At 37.8% G+C, this 27855-nt stretch overlaps 2 protein-coding genes across 5 annotated transcripts in view; one reads left to right on the forward strand and one right to left on the reverse strand.

Annotated features, from left to right (window-relative positions):
• Nucleotides 1-1517: 1517 nt before the first annotated feature.
• Nucleotides 1518-19637, reverse strand: LOC124118708 (peroxiredoxin-5, mitochondrial-like). 3 transcript variants are annotated; one of them, XM_048402921.1, is made up of 7 exons: nt 19512-19636; nt 16422-16556; nt 10605-10736; nt 8334-8372; nt 5688-5743; nt 2590-2677; nt 1518-2554 (listed from the first exon to the last, which is right to left on the reverse strand). In XM_048402921.1, the coding sequence occupies exons 1-7, from the start codon at nt 19605-19607 to the stop codon at nt 2537-2539; spliced, it is 564 nt and encodes a 187-aa protein (XP_048258878.1). In that variant the 5' UTR covers nt 19608-19636; the 3' UTR covers nt 1518-2536. The 3 variants fall into 3 exon arrangements, with proteins under 3 accessions (XP_048258878.1, XP_048258879.1, XP_046336903.1); XM_048402922.1 differs by lacking the exon at nt 5688-5743 and adding an exon at nt 5789-5844; XM_046480947.2 differs by having other exon boundaries at nt 1518-2677; nt 19512-19637.
• Nucleotides 19638-22606: 2969 nt separating this feature from the next.
• LOC124118645 overlaps nt 22607-27855 on the forward strand; it is a 35917-nt gene continuing 30668 nt past the window's right edge. Inside the window, exons 1-6 of one of the 2 annotated variants that reach the window (XM_048402924.1) lie at nt 22607-22871; nt 24321-24382; nt 24733-24763; nt 25969-26019; nt 26503-26567; nt 27440-27501. In XM_048402924.1, the coding sequence (XP_048258881.1) occupies nt 24348-24382; nt 24733-24763; nt 25969-26019; nt 26503-26567; nt 27440-27501 (244 nt within the window). In that variant the 5' untranslated portion in view covers nt 22607-22871; nt 24321-24347. The remainder of the gene's footprint in view (nt 22872-24320; nt 24383-24732; nt 24764-25968; nt 26020-26502; nt 26568-27439; nt 27502-27855) is intronic. The other variant, XM_046480850.2, reaches the window with a different exon arrangement.

The raw sequence follows: 27855 nt of genomic DNA on the forward strand, positions 1-27855 counted from the left end.
AGCAATAGTCCAGCTAAATAATGGCGGCATGTAAATATTCAAAACTGGACCGACAAGGCAATGATTTATATTATGAGCACAATTAATAATATAATTCCCCTAATACTTTCCCTTTCAAGCAAACAAGCATTTCCTCTTTTCTGTCATTTGTTAAAGTGGCAGGTGTAACAGCTGTTATCTTGAAAGTTTGATAAGTCATAATCACCAAATGCATAACTTCTGTCATGTTTTGTGATGTAGTTTGTGTTTTGGAAGGTTTCAATACCCTAACTTAATGACACAATAATGAAAGTCACATCCATCGTCAATGACAGTATAATCATAGATTTGGACACCTCCATAGGTCAGCTCAAGTGAACCCTGAACACACCTTGACTGTCCAATCTGGAGGAAGGATATGAGGGTTCCAGAGCCAATCAGATGTCAGTTTTCTAATACGATTCAGCTTAATTTCTTTCCCATCTGAATTCAGCATAATAGGCAGATCCTTAGGGTCCGGACCCCCACTGACAGAGGATTTTGATATTTTGGACCCCTCCCTTTTGAAAATGCTGGATCTGCCCTTGAGCATGGCCACACTAACAACCATTACCAGATTTCCTTTGCCATAGGAAGTACCACCTCCAATCTTCCACAAGCAGTTTTTATCAGCGTGCTCCAGTGGCATTTCCTCTTCATTTTTTTCCATCATCAAGGAAGCCTTGTGTAGGGTCCATGCAACAACCATGTTGTATTACAGATATAGTTTTGTTTATTTAATGCTGCACTTGACAATATTCAAACTATATCACGACACCTGTGAATAATCAAATCAGGGCCAGACAATCCAGTGATTTATTCATAAACACCGATCTACGCAATAGGATACGATGACATGCAAAAACCAAATCAGCAAGTCCGACCACCTAATCTTGTTAGTCGCCTCTTACGACGAAAATGGGTTGCTGAATCCCAATCTTGTAAACACGGATCTGTATAACTGACATGATTTGACTAGAGGGAAGTAATGAGTGAGAATTACATCGCTTTAAGCAATATTCCAGCAATATCACGGCAAGGGACACTAGAATTGGGCTTCACACATTGCACCCATGTGAGGAATCGAACCCGGGTCTATGGCGTGACGAGCAAACGCTTTAACCACTAGGCTAACCCACCCCCCCCTGAAGGAGTGAGTGAGTGAGTATGGTTTTACGCCGCTTTTAGCAATATTCCAGCAATATCACGGCGGGGGACACCAGAAATGGGCTTCACACATTGTACCCATGTCGGGAATCGAACCCGGGTCTTCGGCGTGACGAGCGAACGCTTTAACCACAAGGCTAACCCACCACCCCCTGAAGGAAGGAGATCATGGTGGATTGTTGTGGCAGGTGATCAACATGAACTGATGTACACAGCCACACTTTTCTCACTACTAATTCTCACATTCAATCCTTTGTCTGGCGTGTGGTGTGGATGTCATCCACTTCACACTACAAATCAAACAGATTAAGATTACTTGAAAACAAAACACATTTTCTACATTAATAATTTTAATATTACAATCTTGTAAGACTATCACCCTGGAAATTTCAAACAAACAACTAGACATTTGGAAATGTGATCAGAAGATGTGTGATCAGACCGGCAAGTATCCACAAAAAAAACATCTAAAATTTGGATTTGGAATTGTCAGCTTTAAGATCTTTATAGATGCTGATAAAAATTGTGCATAAAACATGAATCACTCCATAAGGGTTTTTCAAGAAACATTGAAAAGTCATGTCCAACATTGTAACATCATGTTCCCATTGGAAACTGATTAGATATGGCAGGCTGTCCAATTGATATCCGTGACATGAAGAGTTATGTACACTCTAACAAAATATCAACATGTTTGTTTATTCTGACTGAGAGACACACATTTTTTCCCAGATACATACTTCCAGATCCTTTGTGCGATAAAGGTATATGAAGATCTTGAGTATAAAAGTCAAACCAAGGAAATGTCGACTTGAAATTCACAACCTGTAAAATGGCTGTAACAAAATCCCAGTAAATTAAAACCAGACACAAATGTGTTTAAATAAAGTAAGCTGGATGGAACGTAGAGACGACAGCTAGGGAGTTGTGCAGGGAGCACTGATAAATTAATTAAACAAAAAATTATCTGAAGGACAGGTAACAGTAAGGATAAATGTATCCTTCCAACATCTGGAGGTAAAAACAGACTGCCTTATTATCCAGATGAATAAAATTACTTCTAAATTCTGTACCTTTTATTTTTATGAAACAAAACATCTCTGTCATAAATACAACTTCACTTCTGTTAAATACCGGTAAGTCAAATTTGCATTTGTCAGAAAACTAAAAAAGTACTTTGGAGACTTGATGTTTTCTCCACTTTCCATTTCTTAAGGTCTTGGAATCCTTAAACCAAATGATGAAAAAAGCCTGGTCTCACTGTCACCACACGAGTGCTTCCTACAAGAGCCTCGTCACCTCAGTAGCAGTGCTTCCTACAAGAGCCTCGTCACCTCAGTAGCAGTGCTTCCTACAACAGCTTCATCACCTCAATAGCAGTGCTTCCTACAACAGCTTCATCACCTCAATAGCAGCACTGCAGGCAAGACCAATGTTGTCCGGCTCGGCCTTGATGGCCTTCACAACGCCATCCTGCACAACCATCGCATACCTAGAGGAAATCATTGCAGACATGGCTATTAAAAAACATAGCGGACAGAATGGCCTCTAACTACTGGCAAATTGTATCAGTTACTGTTGATAAATTACAATTGATAATTTTGTATAGAAAAACAAAATGCCTTATGTATATAGTTATAGAGTTATTTTAAATAACAGGCTTTGTTCTTGTTAATAAATTTCATTCATATATTTTCATGTCTTAATGTTAGTATTGTTAGAAAAAGTAGTGTTAGTTTCCAGACTATTTATTCAAGAATTGCTAAACAGATGAAAAACAATGAAAAGTACAGACCGTGAAAGTGAAGAAGTCAAAAGTTAAGAAGCCAACAACAAACCACATCTACAAGGACAAATCTTCTAAACTCTACCTTGATACCTTTGTTTAATAGATTAATACTGAAAAATCCATATCCCTTGTAGGTTCGTCAAAATAGCAGGCCAGTCAAACTAAGCTGGCTAAATAAAATTTTATTAAAAAAAAAAAGATAACTATAATCCTCATGGATATTCAAAATAGAAATCATATTAATGTTAATATTAAATATTTGGTGATGTTATATACCAAACAGAGTTAAAAGCTGCCACAAATCCATTATTCCAAGACCAGTAAATATCTAGCTGTTTCACATTCCACACTACTTCAAAATTTAATTGACTATGTTGGATATGACCAATTATACTACTCAAAGAAAAAGTTTAGGACCACCAAATAATTAATCTGTCATGGCTGATTGAAACAGATGTTCCCGAAATTATTTGAGTAGAATACGTCTCCGGATACTCCTGCCAAAGTGAGAAACTTTGTCCACTGATTATCTGACATCAGTCTTATCAAATACAATGCTGGTTTCATGTTAAATCTTACCTCATATATCTTATCACTACCTCAGAAAGGTCAGGGTTTAGCTGGTTATGGAGTTTAAGCTGTAGAACTTAATGTAGTTTTTGTCTCATATTACCCTGATCACTTGTGCAAAACACAATACTAAAGAACAGACAATAAAAGAAAACAGGTAGGACAAAATATTAGCATGCATGTGGTGAAGATTAAATACAGTGTACGAGAAGAGTATGGACACTAGGACTGTAACAATACAATCTGTATCATGATAATAAGGTTTGATACACCCCCTCATCACACATCCCATCCCACCCCATCCTGCTCCACCCCGCCCCACCAGACACACACATCATGTCGTATTGTTACATGTATGACACTGTGATGTGTAGTAATACACGGATACAGGAAGTTATCACCTATACATCCCACCATGTTGTATTGTTACATGTAGGACACTGTGATGTGTAGTAATACACGGATACAGGAAGTTATCACCTATACATCCCACCATGTTGTATTGTTACATGTAGGACACTGTGATGTGTAGTAATACACGGATACAGGGAGTTATCACCTATACATCCCACCATGTTGTATTGTTACATGTAGGACACTGTGATGTGTAGTAATACACGGATACAGGGAGTTATCACCTATACATCCCACCATGTTGTATTGTTACATGTATGACACTGTGATGTGTAGTAATACACGGATACAGGAAGTTATCACCTATACATCCCACCATGTTGTATTGTTACATGTATGACACTGTGATGTGTAGTAATACACGGATACAGGGAGTTATCACCTATACATCCCACCATGTTGTATTGTTACATGTAGGACACTGTGATGTGTAGTAATACACGGATACAGGGAGTTATCACCTATACATCCCACCATGTTGTATTGTTACATGTAGGACACTGTGATGTGTAGTAATACACGGATACAGGGAGTTATCACCTATACATCCCACCATGTTGTATTGTTACATGTATGACACTGTGATGTGTAGTAATACACGGATACAGGAAGTTATCACCTATACATCCCACCATGTTGTATTGTTACATGTAGGACACTGTGATGTGTAGTAATACACGGATACAGGGAGTTATCACCTATACATCCCACCATGTTGTATTGTTACATGTAGGACACTGTGATGTGTAGTAATACACGGATACAGGGAGTTATCACCTATACATCCCACCATGTTGTATTGTTACATGTAGGACACTGTGATGTGTAGTAATACACGGATACAGGGAGTTATCACCTATACATCCCACCATGTTGTATTGTTACATGTAGGACACTGTGAGTGTAGTAATACACGGATACAGGGAGTTATCACCTATACATCCCACCATGTTGTATTGTTACATGTAGGACACTGTGAGTGTAGTAATACACGGATACAGGGAGTTATCTCAATACATTCCACCATGTTGTATTGTTACATGTAGGACACTGTGATGTGTAGTAATACACGGATACAGGGAGTTATCACCTATACATCCCACCATGTTGTATTGTTACATGTAGGACACTGTGAGTGTAGTAATACACGGATACAGGGAGTTATCTCAATACATTCCACCATGTTGTATTGTTACATGTAGGACACTGTGATGTGTAGTAATACACGGATACAGGGAGTTATCACCTATACATCCCACCATGTTGTATTGTTACATGTAGGACACTGTGAGTGTAGTAATACACGGATACAGGGAGTTATCTCAATACATTCCACCATGTTGTATTGTTACATGTAGGACACTGTGAGTGTAGTAATACACGGATACAGGGAGTTATCTCAATACATTCCACCATGTTGTATTGTTACATGTAGGACACTGTGAGTGTAGTAATACACGGATACAGGGAGTTATCACCTATACATCCCACCATGTTGTATTGTTACATGTAGGACACTGTGATGTGTAGTAATACATGGATACAGGGAGTTATCTCAATACATTCCAGAACGTTGTGTTGTTATCTCATCAGATAGTGACGTGTAGTTAATCATGGAAACAGGAAAGTGTTACAGTCCCATAGCATGGAAAAGACAGAGTTAAAGGCAAGCATCTACAACAGCAGCTACGTCTACGGGAGACACTCCCAGGCGACATTTTACACTAACCTCTTGGACCTTACTCCCCCTAAGACTGCCGTCAAGTCAACATCCATCTCAATTTTCTGAAATACAATGAATTCATTAGTTTCCTCTAGTGCCGAACTAACCTCTTGGATCTAATTCCCCCAAGTCGTTCGGTCCGGTCCATGTCCATTCCAACTTTCTGAAACAGTTCAATAAATTGAGAAGCGCCCAACCAGACTGCCATCTTTGAGGCACACATATCTATGTGCCACCTGTATTCATCAATAATGCAGCAGCCATTTGATTTTCAGGGTCAGGATGTTTGGTTTAGATCATATACTTTATTATATTTAGGAGCTGAATAATTTTTTCCAACATAACAGGTGCTCTTTATTTTTATGACAAAAACTATTAGCACGTTCACAGTTAGTAGTTTTAGTGTTAATAAAAGAAGTTGTAAATTATAACAATGTATAATTTCTCTAAATATTCCAATATGTCTGCAAGATAAGGACACATTATTTGTTTCCTACTCAGCAAGGTATAGGAGTTTTTTTCCAGTAAATCTGGAGCTAAATTATTATTTTTTAACTTTTAAGGCTGCATCAGAGATGCTTGTGTCACTGATGACAAGGAAATGCCCTGATAGTGAAACAGTGACGCAGTGAGAGTAGGAGGAAGTATGGAGGGTTCACACTCGGCGTTATCTCCTGTGTTTCCTTATTGAGCCATCACCACTACCTGACTGGTTTGGGAGGACACAATGGCTTCTACAGGCCCACAATTCAATATCTCTATCCACTTATTGTGAGGAATTGTGCAAAATTGAAGTTTAGATAAATTTTCTTTCAATTAATTTTTTTACCTGAATTTGATACCCCTCTTGTCTCAGAGCAGATATGTGTTAATTTCCAAGTCTGATTTATACAAGATTTCTTTTATTGTTTGTTTGTTGTTGTTTAACGTCGCAATATTGACAGTGGTCTGTAAATAACCAACTCTGGACCAGACAATCCACTGACTGATGTCATGAGCATCAATTAATGCAATTGGGATACGATGACATGCATCAACCAAGTCAGCAATACTGACCATCCGATCCCTTTAGTCGTCTCTTATGACAAGCATAGTTGCCTTACAGCAACATTGGGTTGTTGAAGACAATTTTATCCTCAATCCTCACTGGGCGATTTTTACAAGAATTCTAGGGTATTTTAGTCATTGGTCCTAATGATGCTAAATCCTATGTCCCCTGTATATCTTATCCATTATTTGATGTTGGATTAGTGTCAGATTCTTCTGTCAGCTATCATAATGATTACACTGTATGCAAATACTGAAATATGGGGTTAAATAATGCATAACGTGAAGAGAATATATATTTACCGTATTCGACGTAATAAGTGCCCAGGGCGCTCTCAAAATTAGAAATGGGGGGGAGGGGGATTCTTATGAGAATATTATTTTGGTGGAAAAAAAACAGAATTGAAAGATAAATTTCGTGGGTTACGCTGACAGCCTGAAATGTTTATATACGACAGATATATTTTTCCAGAATTTAATTGCCCATAATTAAGAGTGCATATAACACACGAGTGCGTATTTTACGTGAATAAATAAGTCTTGTGTACATTAATCAATCGGAAAGGGTGCTAATTGGGATTGTTCACTGGCCAATATATCAGCAATTATATCGCTGTGGGCGCTTATTAGAGCAGGGCGCTTATTACGTCGAATACGGCATCTGAAAAAATTAAATTGACATCTCACTGAAGCTGAATAACAATTCAGTAGAACAACAGAGTAAGATCCTGAAGACCAGAAAGAAAATACATAATACAAAAAACACTAGTCAGCATTCTTATCAAATACCATGTTTTACTCATCTCGTGATCCGATAAAGTTCTCTCGTGAAATGGACCACCCATAAAAATATCAACTTTGCAGGTCATTCGATGGGACATCTTCCCTAGGCAAGGGAGTTAACTCACTTTAAAAGTCCAGTTTCCACCCTTGCTGAATGAGTCTATGCAAAGTACAATCAACATCACATAACGAAATTGACATCCGTGCATATTTAGGTCGATTGCAGGATTTACAAAACATTTGTACTGTAAACTGGGCATCCACAGATATTTTCCAAACATTTTCATATTTTAAATCAAGGTGCTCAAGTAATAAGATGCATTTTGTGAGGTAAGACCCATTTTATAACTGAATAGATCTTTACTATCGATCAGACTGCCTGTACTCGGCTGGAACAATACACCAACTTTGGGATCCAATGTGTATCACAATACCTTGCTCACAATCCAATACGTATCAAAATACATGCATGTGCTATAATCTGTGGTGCATAAGCCATCTTTTTCATAGACAGGATGGCCAAATAACTGGCACACTAACCATGCTAACGATCTACCGTTGACAGTGTCAAGTGTGGCGAAATGGATAAAAATATTTACATTTCCACTGCTTATTTTCCCTAGTAATAAGTGTTTGGTGTAACATTTATTAAAGAATACATTTAAGGTAATAATCAATACTTTTTACTTAGTGTGTGACTGTGATCGATACTTGTATCAAGAAGTAAAATATTGTGATCGACTGATGCATCTGTGTATCATCCCACAACCAGCAAATACATTATCATACTTACAATCATCATCACACAACTACCAAACATACCTTAGTGAAGGTAGCGCCTGTGTCTGCCAACATTCGCACCTGTAACCCATTTCAGACAAGTGATGCAAATGGAAGATCAAAAAGCTGTTTATATGATTAGCTTAAAAAAACAATTGTTCATACAAGTCTTATATATATTTAGTAATGGAAACTCGGAACTATGGACAATGTTGGTTGGTTGGTTTGTTGGTTAACGCCGCACTCGGCAATATTCCAGCTATATGACGGCAGTCTGTAAATAATTGAGTCTGGACCAGACAATCCAGTGATGAATATCATGAGCATCGATCCACACAATTGGGATCGATGACATGCATCAACCAAGTCAGCGAGCCTGACTACCTGTTCGCTTTCGTCGCCTCTTACGACGCTCTTAGTCGCTTTTTACAGCAAGCATGGGTTGCTGAAGACCTATTCTACCCTGGATATTCACAGACAAGGGTCAGCAAGTAAGTGCATGTGGTTTTACGCCGCTTTTAGCAATATTCCAGCAATATCATGACAGAGGACACCAGAAATGGGCTTCACACATTGTACCATATGGGGAATTGAACCCATACTGTCAGTGTCATGAGCGAACCATTTAACCACTAGGCTACCCCACCACCCCTTAAGATTTGAGGTTGTTTTAACGCCACTCTCAGCAATACTCCAGCCAAATGATAGCAGTCTGTAAAGAATCAAGTCTGGATCAGACAATCCAGTGATTGACATCATGAGCATCAATCTATGTAATTGGGCTACAATGACATGCATCAACCAAGTCATCGAGCCTGAACACCCAATTATTCACCTCTTATGACAAGCACAGTCGCCTTTTATGGCAAGCATAGGTTGCTGAAGACCTATTCTAACCCGGACCTTCACGGGTGTATGAAATACATCATAAATCATAATAATATCATTTATAGTTTGGATACAACATTATCCCAAACAAACATTTCATAACAATGTGTCAAAAAGATTGGAACACCATGAATAATCCATTTTCATTGAACAGGGGACTGCCATGGAGTGCTACCTTCCATCGCTTCTGAATCAAGGAAATGCCAATACTACCCTTTCAACAAACCATGGTGTTGTGTATGGTCAACATTTGTTTTGTTTTACACCATTATACCATACTCTCCATTATAACAGACACAGAAAGTGTGTAGCATAGCTACTTTGTAAGCCAATACGAAGTTGGCACCCCTTAAGAAATGAAGAAAGCCTTGCAAGGTTTAGTTCTACACTGCATGCAACTATAATAATGCAGAGCTCCAGATAAGCTTTTGGTGCTGTGGGTATTTTACCCATGCATTTTAAAATCATTGGGTATCAGTAATTGTATCTGGGTATTCAAATTTCTGTTGCCCACTAGTTTTTACACATGTGGGTATTTAAGGTAAATATTTAAAAACACTATTCATCTAGTCCCTGCAAACTGGTGTCGTGTGGGTTCGAGAGCTTTATAGGACTCAAAACTACCACGATACTTCCACAAGAAAGTGTGATGGCAAATGATCATGATGTAACTGTCATCGTGGAGTTTGGCAAGGTTGACGAAATGTCCGTTTATAATTTCAAAATAAGTTGCTGTTTGCTAATCGAATACGCAGGGTTACTTCACAATATTTTGATGATAGGCACAAGTTTTATTTTTGTAGCGTATCTGTAATGTTCGTTGCGTATTTGATACGCTTGGATTGTATTTTACTGCATATTTCTGCATTTCTGATGCGTATTTTACGCAGATACGCAGCTTATCTGGAGCTCTGATAATGGTTTTAGAGTTTCAGTCCATATATTTTCAATTTTAGTGATGGTATGGAATAACATCCCATCAAACTTTGCTGAAATCATGAAAATGACCTCATTACATTTGCCTCCAGCAAAATCCCTATACATCACCCATTGTGACACAAAACATATGATGTCACAGTCGGATATAGAAAGGCCCCAAAGTTCATTGTTGTCCCTCCGTCAATTTCTATACTGTTTTTCTTCCCATCATCTATTGCCACATATACTTTAAACAAGTGAAACTTATAACCTGTCACTGTACATATAATTATTTCACACTTCCTCCCAACAATGATTGAGAAAGAGGTTCTCTTCTTCCACAGTGCTGCGCCTGTTTCAATCAGAGGTGGTTATTGTGATTTGATTGACCTCTGATTGACAAATCCGAATTGAGTATGTTGCAAATTCAATGTAGAAATAGCATTAATATGCATGACAATAATATTGCTGCGTTAACTTGTCCCAGATACTTTAAGAGTTGTGCACCTTGTCATCTGCTCCCAGTGCCTTGCCCCAGGCGCCCATGACGAAGGGGTCGTTGACACCTATGCACGCCACTGTTGTCACTCCCTTGTCCCTCAGCTGGGAGATATTCTGGATAAAGCCAGGAGCATGTTTCTGAAACAAAAACATGGTTCATTCTCAATACCGCATTTTATTAATTTACTTAACAAAATATGGTACCACCGAATTCTTAATATTACTAATAATACTACAGTGAATCTGTCATGGTGCACAGTTTCAAACACAATGAAACTTGATATATAAAACAATGCACTTGTAACATAACCATTATTTCAACTAAAACACAAAATTCAAGATGCTTGTCACGACCCAAGTGTGGTTAAGCACCTCTTTAAACAAGGTTTAAGTTTCATCACTGCTTGTCAGCTTGTGAGAGAAAATCCTGAAGTGTTGCAGGTCTCAGACATTAGATGTTTACTACTTTGGTGAAACCCAGGAGCACTGGTACCGTGCTGGTATCCACAGGAGTTAAACTGGGATTCAAACCCTCCCTCATAGGTTCCTGGCACTCCAACAGAATGCAATTTTACAAAGACTTCAAGCAGCTTAGACGACTTGGCCATATTGTTTATTGTTTAACGCCGCACTCGGCAATATTCCAGCTATATGACGACAGTGTGTAAATACTCGGGTCTGAACAAGACAATCCTGTGATTGACATGTGCATCGATCCACGCAATTGAAATACGATGACATGCATCAACCAAGTCATCGAGCCTGAACATCCGATCCCGTTAGTCACCTCTTTTGACAAGCAGAGTAGCCTTTTTTACAGCAAGCATGGGTTGCTGAAGACCTATTCTGACCCGGATCTTCACAGGATTTGGGGGGATGCAAAAGGATGTAAAATTATATTTGTGTTTGTCATTCTGACACACCTTGTTAAGGAAAACTCCACCTTTTTATCACAAGAGGGACCCTCCTTTTCCCCCAAATAGAATGAACACTAGATACATAGACAGTGTAATCATGTACAGACTTTTCATGTTGACCAAAGGCTGTGTAAATTACTTTCGATAATACAGCATGTTGTATGTGATGCACCTAAGTTACAGTGACATTCAAGGTGCAACTCCCTCTTGAATGACGTGCTTGTTGGCTACAGCTTTGCTAAGTGGATTTTCTTGGTGGGATAGGCGTTAACCAAGAAAGTCTCCTATCCCGAATTGTGACAACATGCAGCAATATCCCCCAAATTTCTAAAAATTTTACCAGCCCTGAGGATACCTTTACATAAATAAAATTGGCCTGGGCTTGCAGGCTAGTGTTAATTTCTACCCCTGTAAGACTTGTTTTCTGTCTTCAATTATTTGTTTAATATTTACTTTTACTTGGCCTTAAAAACACATTGGAGTTTGTATTCAGTAAGCCTGTGATGGGTAACTCAGGTACTCGGGTCGGGTAGGTCCAGAGTAGGACCCGATTATCCACAGCACTACCTGAACCTGCTGTTAGTCACGCGATACATTGTTTAAAACATGATAAAAACTTACTATAGCTCAGTGGTTACACTACAAGCTAATGTTCGCATTTCTTTCTGACGACACACACAATCCTTTTGACTTGTATATGTTTGAGTTAAGATAAGGCTTTTGTCAACTTCAGTGTACACATGATCTGATCGCTTGATAAATGTAACTAAATTCCCAATCAGATATTTTGTTCCCAACTCTTGAGACCTGCAGTGTGCCCCAAGGTGGGGTCAGGTAATAGGTGGTTCGATACCAGGGTAGTAAATTTGGACTCGTGCCAAACCCTGGTATACGGATATTTTCAAATCACAATAATAAAAAAAAGTTATTACATAAATGGGATGACATTTGCCTGCTGTGACCTGTACTTGGCATTTCCTCACTGCATCCTCCCAGCCCTTTCCCATGCTGAACAGTGTTTTAATGCCCCCCCCCCCCACTGTAGTTTTTTAAAGACTTGCAGTCACTGCCACCTCCTCCCCATTTCGCTTATGTATGTGCTGATACTATAAGAGGCAACTTCCTGTTTTAGCTTCTGAAAAAAATATTTATGCCCAGGCTGTGTTTAATTGAAATGACCCTGCTACAAACATGCTCCGATGAAAACTGCAGTATGTAAATTTTATATTATTCTAATATTGCATGGATTCATCCTGTTTGTAGGTGGTGTGCGTCCTTTATTTCATTCTTAAGGGTCTGGGAGACTAATGTTTATTACCCCTAAGGTTGAAAATAACCAAGTTCATGAAAATGGTATGTGCACTAGTGCAAATATCGCTTTACATGCACCAGTGTATTGTTAAAGTCATCATCACTGACCTCATTCAAATCTTATTGTGATGTGAGGTCGGAAGCACTAAAAGGTTGTTGACGTAATTTGACAATAGTGGTTTTCAAAGACGGCGGTTGTGATCATTACATTATTCTAAAGGGGAGCTTAAATCATTAAGAAATAATGAGTTATAAAGAAATTATTACACTTAAACGTGTGTCATAGTGATTTCACGAAACTCGTGTAACAATTAAATGAATTAATGTATTATCCCATTTCATCCCATTGTGACATCAGTATGACACACATGCGTCACGTGACTAATTCATGCGTAAAGAAAAATCCAATAACACGATGATGCACATTCTGTTCTGTCATAGCTTACTACCTGTCTGTCATATTTTCCCAAAATTACAATTCCAAAACCAATTTGAGCTGTTTTTCAAAAAATATATAACCCTGTATATATCGAGAAATCCATAGCACATAGTGTGGAGGATAAGCATGTGTAAATCAAATCAAATTTGGGTGTACGTCAATTTGCAGAGGACAAATTGTTAATAATTGTAATGAACATAAAAATTCCAGTGTGAGTGCGTTTCCAGAGAAAAAAAAAAAAAATTGTATAAAGGAAACAGTGTGCGTGATCATGTGGCACTTGCTGTTTAGACGATGGCAATAAATGGTACAGTTGGTCAAAGGGAAATTTCCATTTACACTGTTCTGATTCCCTATTGTCGCGTTATACCAGGGCCCACTTGCACAAAGCGATCTTAGCGCTAAGATCACTTGCACAAAGCGATCTTAGCACTAAGATGATCGTAGCTCCCACACTTTAACATAGGCTTACAATAGTCGTAGTGCTAAGATTGCTTTGTGCAAGTGGGTCCAGAAATCTACAGAAACTTTTTCCACGCACAGAAATAAGCACATTTGCTCAGTTTCACACAAATAAAAATTATTGGCAGAGTTAACTTCATGCAGGGGGAATATTTTAGAAATAACATGTACAAAACTGGCAATAACTGGTCATATAACTGGCGATAACTGGTCATATACATGTATATGAGACTCCACAGAGAGAGCAGTAGGCAGTAGGTCTATTGATATACAAATCCCATTAACATTAACAACACATTCAGGATATGTAATCTCATCAGGAAAGTCATTGTGTTTGAAAGGGACCTGAAAGTGAAAAACACGTGAACATAATGAGACATTACAGCCAAAAAACCTGTTGAGGAATGTAAAGGGTACCGGTAACGTATTTACAACTGTATATTTATCTGCAATTAGTTCAATGTTTGAGTGAGGACCTGAGCTCTTTTCTACAAAGCGATCTTAGTGCTATGATCATTGTAAGTTTTTGTCAAAGTATTTCAGTTACATAATCGCCTTAGCACTAAGGTTGCTTTGAAGGGGGGACCCAAGGACTTATGACCAAATGAACTTTGTCAAAATATTCCAAACTGTTTATCTTCGACTGCATTTACCGTTTTGTTTGTTTGTTTGTTGCCGCACTCAACAATATTCCAGCTGTAAAATAATCGAGTCTAGACCAGACAATCCAGTGATTGACCATCATGAGCATCGATCCACGCAATTGTGATCGATGACATGTATCAACCAAGTCAGCAAGCCTGACCACCCGATACCGAAAGTCGCCTTTTACGACAAGCATAGTCGCCTTTTGCGGCAAGTATGGGTTGCTAAAGACCTGTTCTACCCCGGAATCTTCACGGGTTCTGCATGTACCGTCTCAACTGTCTCCAATACAAGCCATACACAGATATTGTCATGATCAAAACAGTTTTGAATTTGATCAAAATAGATCAGATGTGTCAATGCATTAATACATTATTCCTAATATTAAACACTCATTTGCAAGTCTCTATCAAGATTACAAACTTTTACATAAATATGTTTGGACACTCCAACAAAAAAAGATATATTCAAAATTAACAAAACCCTTGTTGGTTTTACAATATTTTAAGGTAATAAAATTTGACAAATCTCCAGTGATATTTCAAGGCAAGCTCAAAGGCCGATATTCAGCTCCAAGTCCTCAGCAACGAAAATGTTTGCAAAAATTCCCAAATTGGAATTACAGATATCCAAAGTTATAAGATTATCATAAACTATAACTTAATATTTCATAACTGTGTACATGTGACTTTGGTATTACTGCATTCAATGCAATGTTACAATACTTCCGAATGCAAAAATAGCATTTAAAAAAATTTAAAAAATCATAATGTTTTTGCTTTTCCAAATTTGCTAGGGCTGTACATAGACAACATCTAGTCTCTGAAATGAACATATTTTACAGAAAAAAAACCCAGTTCTTAAATTATAGTTATTAAATATAATAAAAAGGAGCCCAGAGACTTTCTTCATTTTCAGATACTGCAGTAATCTAGACTTGCTAAACATTATAGACTTGCATGGGCTGTATTGGATATATTTGTTTCAGGGTCTGTATGATAGGCTAAGCTGCACAGTACTACCGGTTTACCAGTACACGGTGATCGAAACCTTCAACCATACATATTGCGATGTGCTCTAAACATGCCAAATGGGTTGGAATATTTGGGCAAATATGTAAATAAAGCTATTTCTTTGGGTTCTTCAATAATGAAATAAATGCATTAAATCCTGGTGATGCTAATCTCTGACGAATAATATTTCTGGTATGCACTGCTATGTGTCAATGTGTAAACTCCCTTGATTGAGCATTACTATGGTTACAAATGGCAGCCAAGCCCATTGATTACCAGATCATTCACAACAAAAGCAGAAAAGCCAATATATGGCTCTATTTTGGTCACGAAACAAGAGCAAGTCGAAAGTGGAAGAAACAATAGCACTTGGTGGCAATATATTGCAATTCGAATCACAATACAGACCTGAGAATCACAATAACTGCATTGTTATACAATCGAATCAATACACAGCTCCCCACCACCCCCTCCACATAGTCTGACCCCTTGTAAATCCTTCATGCAGACATGTAGAAAGATATTTTGAAAGATGCTTCATGTATACCAAGCTATCACACCTCAGAGCTCCAGATAACTTTTTGAGCAATTGAGTTTTTACTCGAGGGTTTCTATTTTAATTAAATTATTACATTTTTCATTGGGTAACCAATATTTTTTCACTCATCTATATATCAATCTACTGAGTTTTTCCCCAAATTAATGAACATTTTAAGATTTTAAAAAAAAGGAAATAATGTTTTAGATGTATATAACTGTTCTAAATATATAGGCTTGACTCGGAAAGTAAATTAGCTCGTAATTGTGTTTTGGAAATTATCTCCTTTGTACGCCTTCCGAAAAAGCTTCATTTTGTATTTATGCGCTCTGTTTTTATACATTTGAGTTCTTCATTTAATGCATGAGTTTCTGTACGCAAGTTAATTGAAAGTAATTGAGTTTTGAATATTTTTTGGGGGGTGGGTGGGGGTATTTTACACAAATAAGATGCTTATCTGCAGCTCTGACACCTGCAGACAAACCATGGATGTCTTACCTCTGAACATGTTGGTGTGAACGCTCCAGGAACAGCGAAGATGACACTCTTTCCTTTACCAAACAAGTCCTTTGTGTTCACCTTGGTGCCAGGGTCACCTTCATAAAGGTCAACTGCTGGGAGTTTGTCTCCTTCCTGGAATGACAGACAAAATGAGTGACAACCAATATACCAGCCATTGTTTGACAACTCGGAGCAAGCTCCTTCCCAGCAAGTGACAACTTCGTTACACTCTTGGTAACATCGCTGCCACCAGTGTGGGCACGGCCATTACAAGAATGAAATTTGCCCTCCAACCCCAAATGTAGTAATGTTCATACTTTTTGTCTTTGGGAATGCCATCATAGTTCGTTTTGAAAAGGTTTACGACTGACCATGTTTTCCAGATAAATTTACTTTGTTGTTTGTATAATCAAATTGGTTCGAGATTGCAGACTGATGGAAAATCGATCAACTTCTCCCTTACATTCTTACTATATCAGTTACATGATTGTTTTAATGAAATAGAAATTTAAATTGACAAACAAAGAAATAATTTAGCAGGGGTAAGTGTATTCGGCGACACAACAGTCGTCACTTGTTTGTAAACATAACAGTCATTCGGTTGCGAGTTCAACTCCAAACATGGTTGTGGTCATCTTTCACAGTGGGGTGTTCTGACTGGTGGCAGTGATAGTTTAGAGAGCTCCGCGAACGAGCTATCGCTGTGAGGAGCTTGAACTAGGAGTTACCATGTAAGAATATACGGGTCACTAATTCTTTAACAATGAATGCAAAGACACTCTGGGCAAAGACACAATGTACAATGACTCCTGCCGGACTTTGCCGAATGGTGACGGAAGCTGGAAATTAAAGGAGGGGAGCAGTGACTAGACTGGATTTTTCGACCTGGGGACAAGGATCTCCTGAAGCCTTTTCTTTAGAATTCAGAAACCATCAATTTTACAAACACTTCACTACATCCTGTGACGTTATTTGTGAACTATTGTGCATGAAGTACAAGCAACAAAAAAACTCAGTGATGTGAGCCTAGCAACAGGGTTGCTGGGGACATCGAGTGCATAAGCTGCACTGAGTCATATATTATCTCTACAAGCTATGTCATAAATCAGCCGAGCAATGTGAGGTTGCACATTTCTGCAAAACCAAAATGGAATGGATTTAATGTACAGGATACATCAACAAATTCACACCGAGACAATAACTGTATAATTACAGACTGCATTTTTTAATTCACTGAAATATGACACAACATAGACATGACATGAAAGTTAAGAAAATAAAGACACAAGGCATATCATATCTAGGATCATGCATACAAAGTTTCAGCTCCATAGGCCTTGTAGTTTCAGAGATTGAAAATGTCAAAGTTCACAATGGATGGACAGCTACTGAACGGACAATGTGCAAAAACTTTCAGTCAGTCTAAAAATACATACAATTTTATTGTTTAATCAGAATTGTTGCTTGACAATCAGAAGGTAACAGTTTGAGATGAGTTGAGGTGATAAATTCTACATATGCTATTGGGATACTTACTTGGTATGAAGTTACTATGATTCATGGGAGAGACATTATTTGGTGTCAAAACTGCCACATCATTAATATGAATAAAATCTCCAAAGTATTCAAACATCAAAATGAAATTATCTTGATTGTGAACCACCACTGGGAGTTTGGTCAGAACAGGTATGTGCTTGTCAATGAGAATCAACTAGAATTCAACAGATATTAGATCAAAGGGGTTGAGTGAGTGAGTATGGTTTTATGCCGCTTTTAGCAATATTCCAGCAATATCACGACGGGGAATACCAGAAATGGGCTTCACACATTGTACCCATGTGAGGAATCGAACCCAGGTCTATGGCTTGACGTGCAAACGCTTTAACCACTAGGCTAACCCACCACCCCCTGAAGGAAGGAGATCATGGTGGATTGTTGTGGCAGGTGATCAACATTAACTGATGTACACAGCCACACTTTTCTCACTACTAATTCTCACATTCAATCCTTTGTCTGGCGTGTTTGATGTGGATAGTTATCTTGATAGCCTACCCCACTTGAATTAAAAGTCAGATGGGAGTAGGTGAGTGAGCAAGAATCGGCTCATTGACAATATCTCAGACTGGTAAACCAGATTATTTCTGAGGCATAAGGACAGTCATTCATCTAAATTATGTCATCCATCACACTACAAATCAACAAACAGATTAAGATTACTTCAAAAACAAAACATATTTACTACATTACTAATTTTATTATTACAAACTTGTAACACAAACTTGTAAGACTATATCACCCTCAAAATTTCAAACAGTAGGTGAGTGAGCAGAGTTGTCTCATTGACAATATCTCAGGCTGGTAAAGCAGATAATTTCTGAGGCATAAAGCCTTTTGCATCTAGGCAGCTAAGGTTACCCCACTGACCCGGATCCAAGTGAAGCAAGGTTATAACCTCTTGATATGGGTGTATGTCATTGTACCAAAATGGCCCGGACCTCAATTCTTTATAATTTGCTAGCTATGGAAAATTGCTGAATCACACCTCTCTCAAATCAATAATACACAGCCCACACTTGCCCAATCAATAATATAGGTCATTACTGGAGAGTATTGATAATATCGTGTATTGCATTCGTCAAATATGAATTGAAAATTATCGAGACAATCACTAAAAATTCATGGAAGTATTGGGTAATGAGTTTTCTGAGAGACATGAATGACTCGATCCTATACCGTTACATTTGTATATATAGATCTATATATCCTTTAATCAATGTTATTGACACATGCACACTATTTGACGTATTTGTGGTATGAAATATCAGTATCCGTTACAAACTTTACTATCCCAATTTTAAACACAAGATCTTATAGTAAGATTTATTACAAGGAAGTCATGACACATTACTGTAGACACTTCATTTGCATATCAACTCAGATCCAGGTTCACCTGTAAGGAATGTTCGATGCAACGGGCACCTGCTAAAAACAAAAGCCGAGCATGACCGGTCTACCCCTATTAGGGTCTAAAAAAAACTAACTGCATATAATAAATAGAAATGTTAAGCGACATCAAAGCGTCTTTACCTTGATTGGCATATTTAACGTTGCTGTCGTTGACAAGTACCGGCCCGTTACTGCTCGTGGAAGCGACGAGATAACGAAATGCCGTATGCTCTGCATAGCGGTAACTTTCAATGTCAACGAAGAGGGTTTTCCTAACAACAAGTTATCATGTGTATGACTTAATTTGTTTACGCTTTTGCGAAATAGATTTCTGAGATCAATTAACACCTAAATGCATCTATTAACACTTAAATGTACCTTTCTTAAATATTTTCATGATACAATATCTTAAATATAAACAGAAAACAATTTTCTGAAGCTGTTACACAATCTGAGGAGAGACTATCATTCGTCACTTGTAAGAACTGCCTTTCCTGGGTCCATATAATCAATCGGTGGGGGTGATAGTTGGCCAATAACATGTTTGTTTCAACGTGCGTGTCACCTTGACAAAGTTAATATTTTTATGACTTCCGAGATACCATACGTTCCACACATATATGTATGCGATATTAGTTAAAGAAAACATAATATCATATAACTTCATGTTGGTTGGTTTGTTGTTTTACGCCGCATTCAGCAATATTCCAGCTATATAACGGCGGTCTGTAAATAATCGAGTCTGGACCAGACAATCCAGTGATTAATATCATGAAGCATCGATCCACGCAATTGGGATCGATGACATGCTTCAACCAAGTCAGCGAGCCTGACCACCCGATCCCGTTAGCCGCCTCTTACGACAAGCTTAGTCGCCTTTTACGGCAAGCATGGGTTGCTGAAGACCTATTCTACCCCGGATCTTCACAGCTTCATGTGCTTAATGTAATTATTCATTTCACAATATCAGGAAATGTATAACCAATGTTATATTAGGGATAACACTTTCTTCGTAAGGTACATATTCTCGTACTTTTTGGGGGGCGAGTCCCGTCCGGGATTCTAACCAACACTGCCAGAGCGAGCCACCTAATCGCCAGCACACAAAGTCAGCGATCTAACCCACTCAGCCACCGAGGCTTCGACTAAAAAATGAAAGTCCGACAACTAGTAGTCTAGATAAAAAAAAAAGTACGAGAATCTGTACTTTACAAAGAAAGTAACATGTGTTACATTTGACAACTTTGTAAATAGCATTGTGTGTTCATAGGAAATGTATACCTTTTAACACTTGTATGTGAGATATTTAATCTACAATGTCACCTAAGGACGGGGCAGCGAAACTTGTTCAGTGTCAATTATGAAATGCACGAGTAGGCTAATTTTCGTCTGCGCATAATTTCCGAGGCATGGATATTCAATTAAACAATTCTTTGAGCGAAACCATACAGTTGAAGTAACGTTTATTTTCCAAATTTCCCATGACGCGACATACCTTGTTTTGGAGCTGAACACGCCCCCTACACTCCCCGAAGAAAACGGTCGACATTAATTCATAAGCGAAGGCTGGAAAGCTTTAACATGTGTTAATGCCAGTGAATGTACTGCTACTATCTGGTTGGAATTAACAGTTGAAGTATTAAATAAGGATTTAAGGAACTTTAAGTAAGATACGATTGAGTTGATGCCCAGAGTACATTGTGAATGTGTATTTAATGAGTGAGTGAGTTGGGTTTAACGCCGCTTTTAACATTATTCCAGTTATAACACGGCGTGTCAGCTTAATGTGGGAGGAAAACCCGAAGTGATGCAGGTCTCAGACATTTACCACTTCGGTGAAACCCATGAGCACGGGTATGGCGCTGACAAACCTAGAAACATAATCGGGGTGAACCGGGATTCGAACCCACAATCATAGGTTTCCAAGGGACGCAACTCTGCACAGCGAGTCGCGGCGCATTAGACGACTGGGCCACCCGTGCCCGTGTAATTAATGACGTCCTTAGTACATGTAGTAACAACCGGTATTTCTGTCCGTGTTTGAGAATTGTTAACCCTTGATATTCTACATACAAAGGAAATTAACACTTTTAAGTAATGTATGATGATCATTCAGATAAACTGTCGAGACAGGATTTTTGTGTGTTAAGATTCTTTTCGCGGTTGGATTAAGTTTTTTCTTCTAAATTTGAGGGGGAACTACACAAACTTGTTTATCCAGAATTTGTTGTGCTGCATGATTCTACCTTAGATTAATTAAATACAGCAATTACACATGTATTTTAAACAACACGTAGGGATGTTGTTAAGTGAGTAGGTATGGTTTTACGCCGCTCTTAGCAATATTCCAGCAATATCACGGCGGGGGACACCAGAAATGGGCTTCACACATTGTACCCATGTCGGGAATCGAACCCATCGAACGATTACATTTGACGATTTTGTAAATCGGTCTAAAAATATCGGCACTCAAAAAATGTTTAGGAAATAGGCAAAGAAAACTGACATGTGCATAGTGAGTGATGGTTTCAGCACGCAATGTCGTACAGCCTTAGGAAATTGGACCTCAGCGCTAACGTTGACACACCGAATTAAGATTGAGCTACGGTTGCTTTGTGAAACGTGTGTAACTTCAGGCTAAGGTAGTGGTTAATCTTAGTTGTTAAGGTTCACATAAGCTTAGATTACTTTGTGTAATGAAGCCTTGACTGTCCACAAAGAGGTCATGTGTAAATAATTCCAAGAATGATTCATATGATATACTAACAAAAGGGATGGGGAGGTCTGAGCCTGTCTTAATGGTTTTAAGGATAATGTTTAAAAAAAAATTAGTAACAAGTGTCAATCCTGCCATATCATAGTAGCAAATACAGCAACGATAAACTGTTACAACAGCAATTTATTACATCAATGAAATGCTTGTATTTTATATAAGAATGTATAACAATATTTCTTTTGTATCCACGCAAATGTTTTAGATTTGTAACTGGGTTCTTCGAAAAATGTCATTTTCCTTCATATTCTACTCTTTCTGTAATTGTTCACTTATATCTTGGCGTGTTTGCACATGTTGCCATTCTTTTCTTTTAACAGCTAACGCACACAGAATTGGAAAAAATAAAGTTTGTGTCTTTATTACTTTCAATCGACAGACGGTCTCAATGTTGGACGTCATACATTTAATAAGTTCTGTTGCTAACAGTTTTTCATATCAAAGGTGAAGGCAGAAAGCAAGGCTAAAGTTTGCAAAAAGAGCAGAAAACTACACTTTGAAAGACAAAGAAATGAAATATTTGCCAACTTGCAGCTTATGTATAATGTGCATAACGTAATGTGCATAATTACTTGTATTACACTCTTAAAATTGATTAATACACTAGTGTTTTTACCGAAGGGCATATGTCCGGAAATACTCACTGCGCATGTGCACGTCAATGGCGGAATCTTCGAATTGTCAGAAAGTGTTTTGAAGAAATAGTAGGGCCTATTTATCCTTGATAAGTGAGTAAACATATAGGATCTTCTGTCAGTCTGACCCCAAAATGCCAATGTTAAGTTAGTAGGGAATTTGGGAGTAACTCTTACTTTTAGATACAGAAACGCAATTAATCAGATGATTATTTCAGGTTCAATATTCAACCGATCTTTGTTGACAAAATGACATTTGAAAGTGAAAATAATTTTCTCTGTTTGGGGTGTGATGCTATTTTGGTGCATGCTCCAGCATTGAATGTATCCTTCACTGCGTCGTTCTATCTACCCACGGCCATAAAACTTATAGATGTTCAGTTTCGCACCCTTACACTTCCGTAATAATAGAATTATTATCTGGCCCTGATATGTATCTAATAGTAATAAGCAGTGATCAGGGTGGAATGACGTGACCAATGTTTCATAAATGTGACCAAGATATTTAAAGAAAACAACTAGTCACCCTGGATTTTCACTAGCAACTGGCTAACAGACCAGTGGTTCCTGATAATTATTTATATTTTAGACATTTTCATTGTAGATTTGCATAGGGACAGGAATGTCCCAAGTCAACTAAGGTGTTGCAATTTGCTCTGCAGAGTTCTGTCCCTTAGGCATACCTGAAACCTATAATTAAGGGTTTGAATTTAACAGGCATGACATCACTCTGGAATGCAAGGACATCAGTTACAAGGGATGACCAGGATTTTAAATTAAGCGTCATAGCAGACAAATTGTGAATAATTGACGCCTCTTCAAAGCCATTGGTCATAAATATAACAGCATGAATTGGGGAATCTTTAATTCTAATTTTGGATATTTTTCTGACATATGCTTCAGATTTCGGTCAGAATACTGGCATCTAAGCAGGCCCAGATATATCCCTGATGATATTCTTCCGTTAAAAGATGAATTTCTGGTCAACAGAATGTCGAAAAAACTAGTGCCTTCTGTTCTGATAAAGAATGATTAAGATTGATTCAACTTGCTATTTAATTTATGTGGTATCCATTTCCCCAAGCCAAGCCAAGATGGCACTTTCTTTCAAATTTGTCATATATAAGAAGGGGCTTATCAAGAAAAGTATTCATCCTCAGCAAAAAATCCAAAATGTTCTGCGATCAAATCCTATTAATAACGTTTTTCAACCATTCAGTTTGCTTCATACACTACATACACCCATTCATTTTACAAAAAATATGTACATGATGTAGGGGAAAGGTTTCTATTCACGTTGAAATGTGAGCAAACATGGCAAATAGATGAGGTTAAATGGTAACTTATTCATACAATTTACTATAATCGTTTTCAATGGCCTATGCCTCTTAATGCTGTTCAAAATGTTCAAAATGTGTTAAATTGTTCACAACATTTAGCAATTAAGTTTACTTCATTTGTTAATTCATCAGTCTAACAAATTTATTTTGAAAAGTTCATATTATTGAAATAGATGAGTTCTTCAGCTTTATGTATATTTAGCAACCAATCTCATTGCTGCAGAATACAATGGACACTGTCCCAGAGAACAATGAAAATGTTTGGTAAGTTTTCATCACATTGTGCATTGTAATAAACGTTTTTGAGATTGTTTTTTCAAAACTGATTATGTTGACATGCAGGAATGTGATTTTGTCTTGAAGAGAGTTTTATTATGCGTTCTATTTTAGAATAAGTCACCATGGTGAACATAAATGATCCTTCCCAATTTTTTCAAGCATGACAAGTATATGTTACCTTTTTGGATTTGTCATTCCACTGAATGTATGCTTGCAAATTCGGATTCCATCTGAAATAATTAATTATTTTAGTTGATGTATATGAAGATGATTTCTCATTTTATGTCTTTTCTGTTTCAATCAGTAACGTCTTCCGTTATGATTCTCTTTTACAGGAAAAAGAAGTCTAGTAGTAGAAGATCATCAGTGAGTACTATTACTAGTGGATAAACCCTTAAGCATGAATATGTTTTATGCAAACAGATGATACTTAAATCGTGATAATTAATATAATAATATGTGACCAACCACGAGATAAGAGACCTTATCGGTGCAAAATCACATTTTGACTTCTTATTATATTTTAAAACTACAGTATCTTCCGAACACAAAATTACAATTTGCAAGCTTCAATTCATCCTTATTACAGAGATACATGACATCAAATATTTGGACTCATTGTCTGACTTATTACTGTTTTTGTAATAATTGCAGTTTTTAGACATAATGTCGGATAAATTGAAAGTAGACATGTATTCTGGAAGGTTATGAAATAATGTTTTTATTACATTAAGAACTTGCGAGAGAAAATATGTTAGTTTTGTACGTCCTCACATCTGGCGATCTTCACTGAAGTAAGTTCAGGTCAAATGTCTTATCAGGTCACAATTGTATCCTGGTGTCCATAAGGACCCTTTTCTCCTGGGGAGTCACATATAATCACATTTATTCTAATGTCACACAAATGCTGTGGGGAAGCCTCAACACTCAGTATTGATGTAACTCTCAAAATAACTGACCAAAACTCTGAACATGCAGCAAACATCGATACTTATGCTTCAAAATGTCCTAAATAGGGTTATTCTTTCGTTATTTAAGTACAAAATACATACATTGTCAAGTATCGCGATGCAGCTTCTTATGTATTGTGTATTGTATCGAAGCCCGCATCAAAGTTCTTTGATGGTTAACCATTATTTCACCCTTTGTATTATTCCCATAGTATGAAAATCTGTTTAAAACAAAAAATAAAACCCCTTCCCGCCCACCCCTGACCCAGATGATGTGATGCATGTTAAATGACCTGAAAAATTCTCTTAAAGCTTCATTAATAGGCACAGTGAATACTATTCATAACTTGTATGCCATGCAGTGTGTATGTAATGTAACGTGTAAATGCTTTAAACTTTCACAATACTCACAAACAATAGAGAATTATTTCTCTTTCTACCGACCTTACATTTTTATACACATGCACACACAGGCACACACACATACTCTCTCCCAAAATATTTGAATGATCTAACTTTTTGTTATAGCGTCCACTGACAAAGGTTTTGAAAGAAAAGTCTGTAAACCTGCTAATGATAAAAACAAAATGACCACAAAACTGACTAACATGTCCTTTCCAGATTTTGAAACTTGACCGTCCTACATTAGCAGATCTGGATGTGAACAAGAAGGTGAGAGACAGTGTCTACTCAAGTATTTTAGCTGTTGACATGTGACATACTCACCTGTATGTGTGTACTGTGTAGTTTCTGTAAAATTGTGACAATGATTCCAGACGAGTATAATTGCTTTACATTGGTAGCCTTATTGGACATGATTCTTTCAAATTCTTTTCCGACAAGGCAAAGGGGTAGGATGGTCCTGTCGCCGAAGGTGCTGCAATTTGTTTTGCAGAGTTGCATCCCTTGGGAACGCCAGAAACCTATACTATGGGTTCAAATCATGGTTCGCCCCAGTTATGTTTCTAGGTTTGTCAGTGCCATACCCATGGTCATGGGTTTTACCGATGTGGTAAACATCTGATACAAATGAACCTGCATCACTTTGGTCACTAACTCACTCACTCACTCACTCACTCTGGTTTTTGATTTTGACAATTACTGTTCCTGGCTTCTCTTTGTGATTTGTGTTGTTTTCTGATTATATTATTCCAGACAGAGACAAAACTTTCAAGGAGATCTTCTAAAAGAGTCAGTTTTGCTGAGACCTATCAAGTAAAGTGAGTAGGATACTTTAAACCAATTACTAACTTATTAAAAGCAGGCCCATGTAAACCGTCACCTGATCATGTTTCTTCTACATGGAATGCAAACACCTGTCTGGTTCATTTCTAGCTCACCAGGCCCATTGTAAGACAAAACCTGTGTAGTACTGACTGTGACCGTACATTTCTGCAAAATATTACACAGGCAAGGAATCTCGGAATGCAGCGAGGTCTGACTTTTGGTGTTGCATAGATCTGTCCAGTCGAGACACTCCACTCGTATTATTAGAAGTTTCTGTAGTCCAAATAGAAAGTAAGCTTTAAAATTATCATTCTGCCCTCTCACATCAAACAGACCAAGTCAATTAGTATCCACACTCTTATTGTGTGATGGCTGAAGATTTCACTTTGATTGCACTATGGGAACTGGTAGAGATTCAACAGGACCAGTAGATTTTTCCATGTGCTGAAAAACAGTGCCTTGGTGGTAGTTTTATTAATTTAAGGGCATCCTTTAACTTGTTTTATAGTCCATAAGTATTGAGGAAGCTTTTGCAGGAATTTGTCCAGGATTTATAACTAGGTGCCCTTAGGAAAGAAAATTGTTATTTTGCTCAAATTGGTCAGTGAAAAGCATGTCACATTAGTTATAACAATGTATAACAATGTATCATGAGTTTGTAATTCCAGTTTGGGAATGTTTACTGAAATTTACTGCAGACTTGGGGCCGACTTTCAGCTGAATCTCAAATTAGATAAATCCCTGTTATGTTGAGAAATGATTTTACGAATAACATATTAAGTCTGCCCCAAGGTATTGATCATTTGTGTCAGCAATGACTAACCAAGTACATGTATATTTAGTATTTCATATTAATGTGTTCCAGAGAATTTCCAAAGGATTCTCCTCAGCGATGGCTCCGAGATCTTCAGACTGACATAAGCTCAGGTTGTTGAAAAGTGATAATGTTATTTCTGTTCATCATCATGCTCATTGTGTTACAAATATCTGATCATTCCCAAATATTTCTCTATTTTTACATGACCCTCCACGATGGAGACTCTGGGTTAGAACAGGTCCCCAGCAACCTATGATTGTTGTTAGAGGCGACTTAATGGATCGGGGGTTGCTCACAGTATCAATCACTGGACTGTCTGGTCCAGATGGATTATTTACTGGCCAGTATAAAACAGCACGCACACGTGTGTTGAAACGTGGCACATGTGTAGTAAGCAGTGGGGCCCAACGCTATCTAATGTTCTTACCTTGATTAATCTTTTGCTCTTTGACCATGGCAGCCAT

Source organism: Haliotis rufescens, unplaced genomic scaffold, assembly GCF_023055435.1.
Source record: "Haliotis rufescens isolate VD_foot unplaced genomic scaffold, xgHalRufe1.0.p SCAF_3, whole genome shotgun sequence".
Taxonomy (NCBI): Eukaryota; Metazoa; Mollusca; class Gastropoda; order Lepetellida; family Haliotidae; genus Haliotis; species Haliotis rufescens.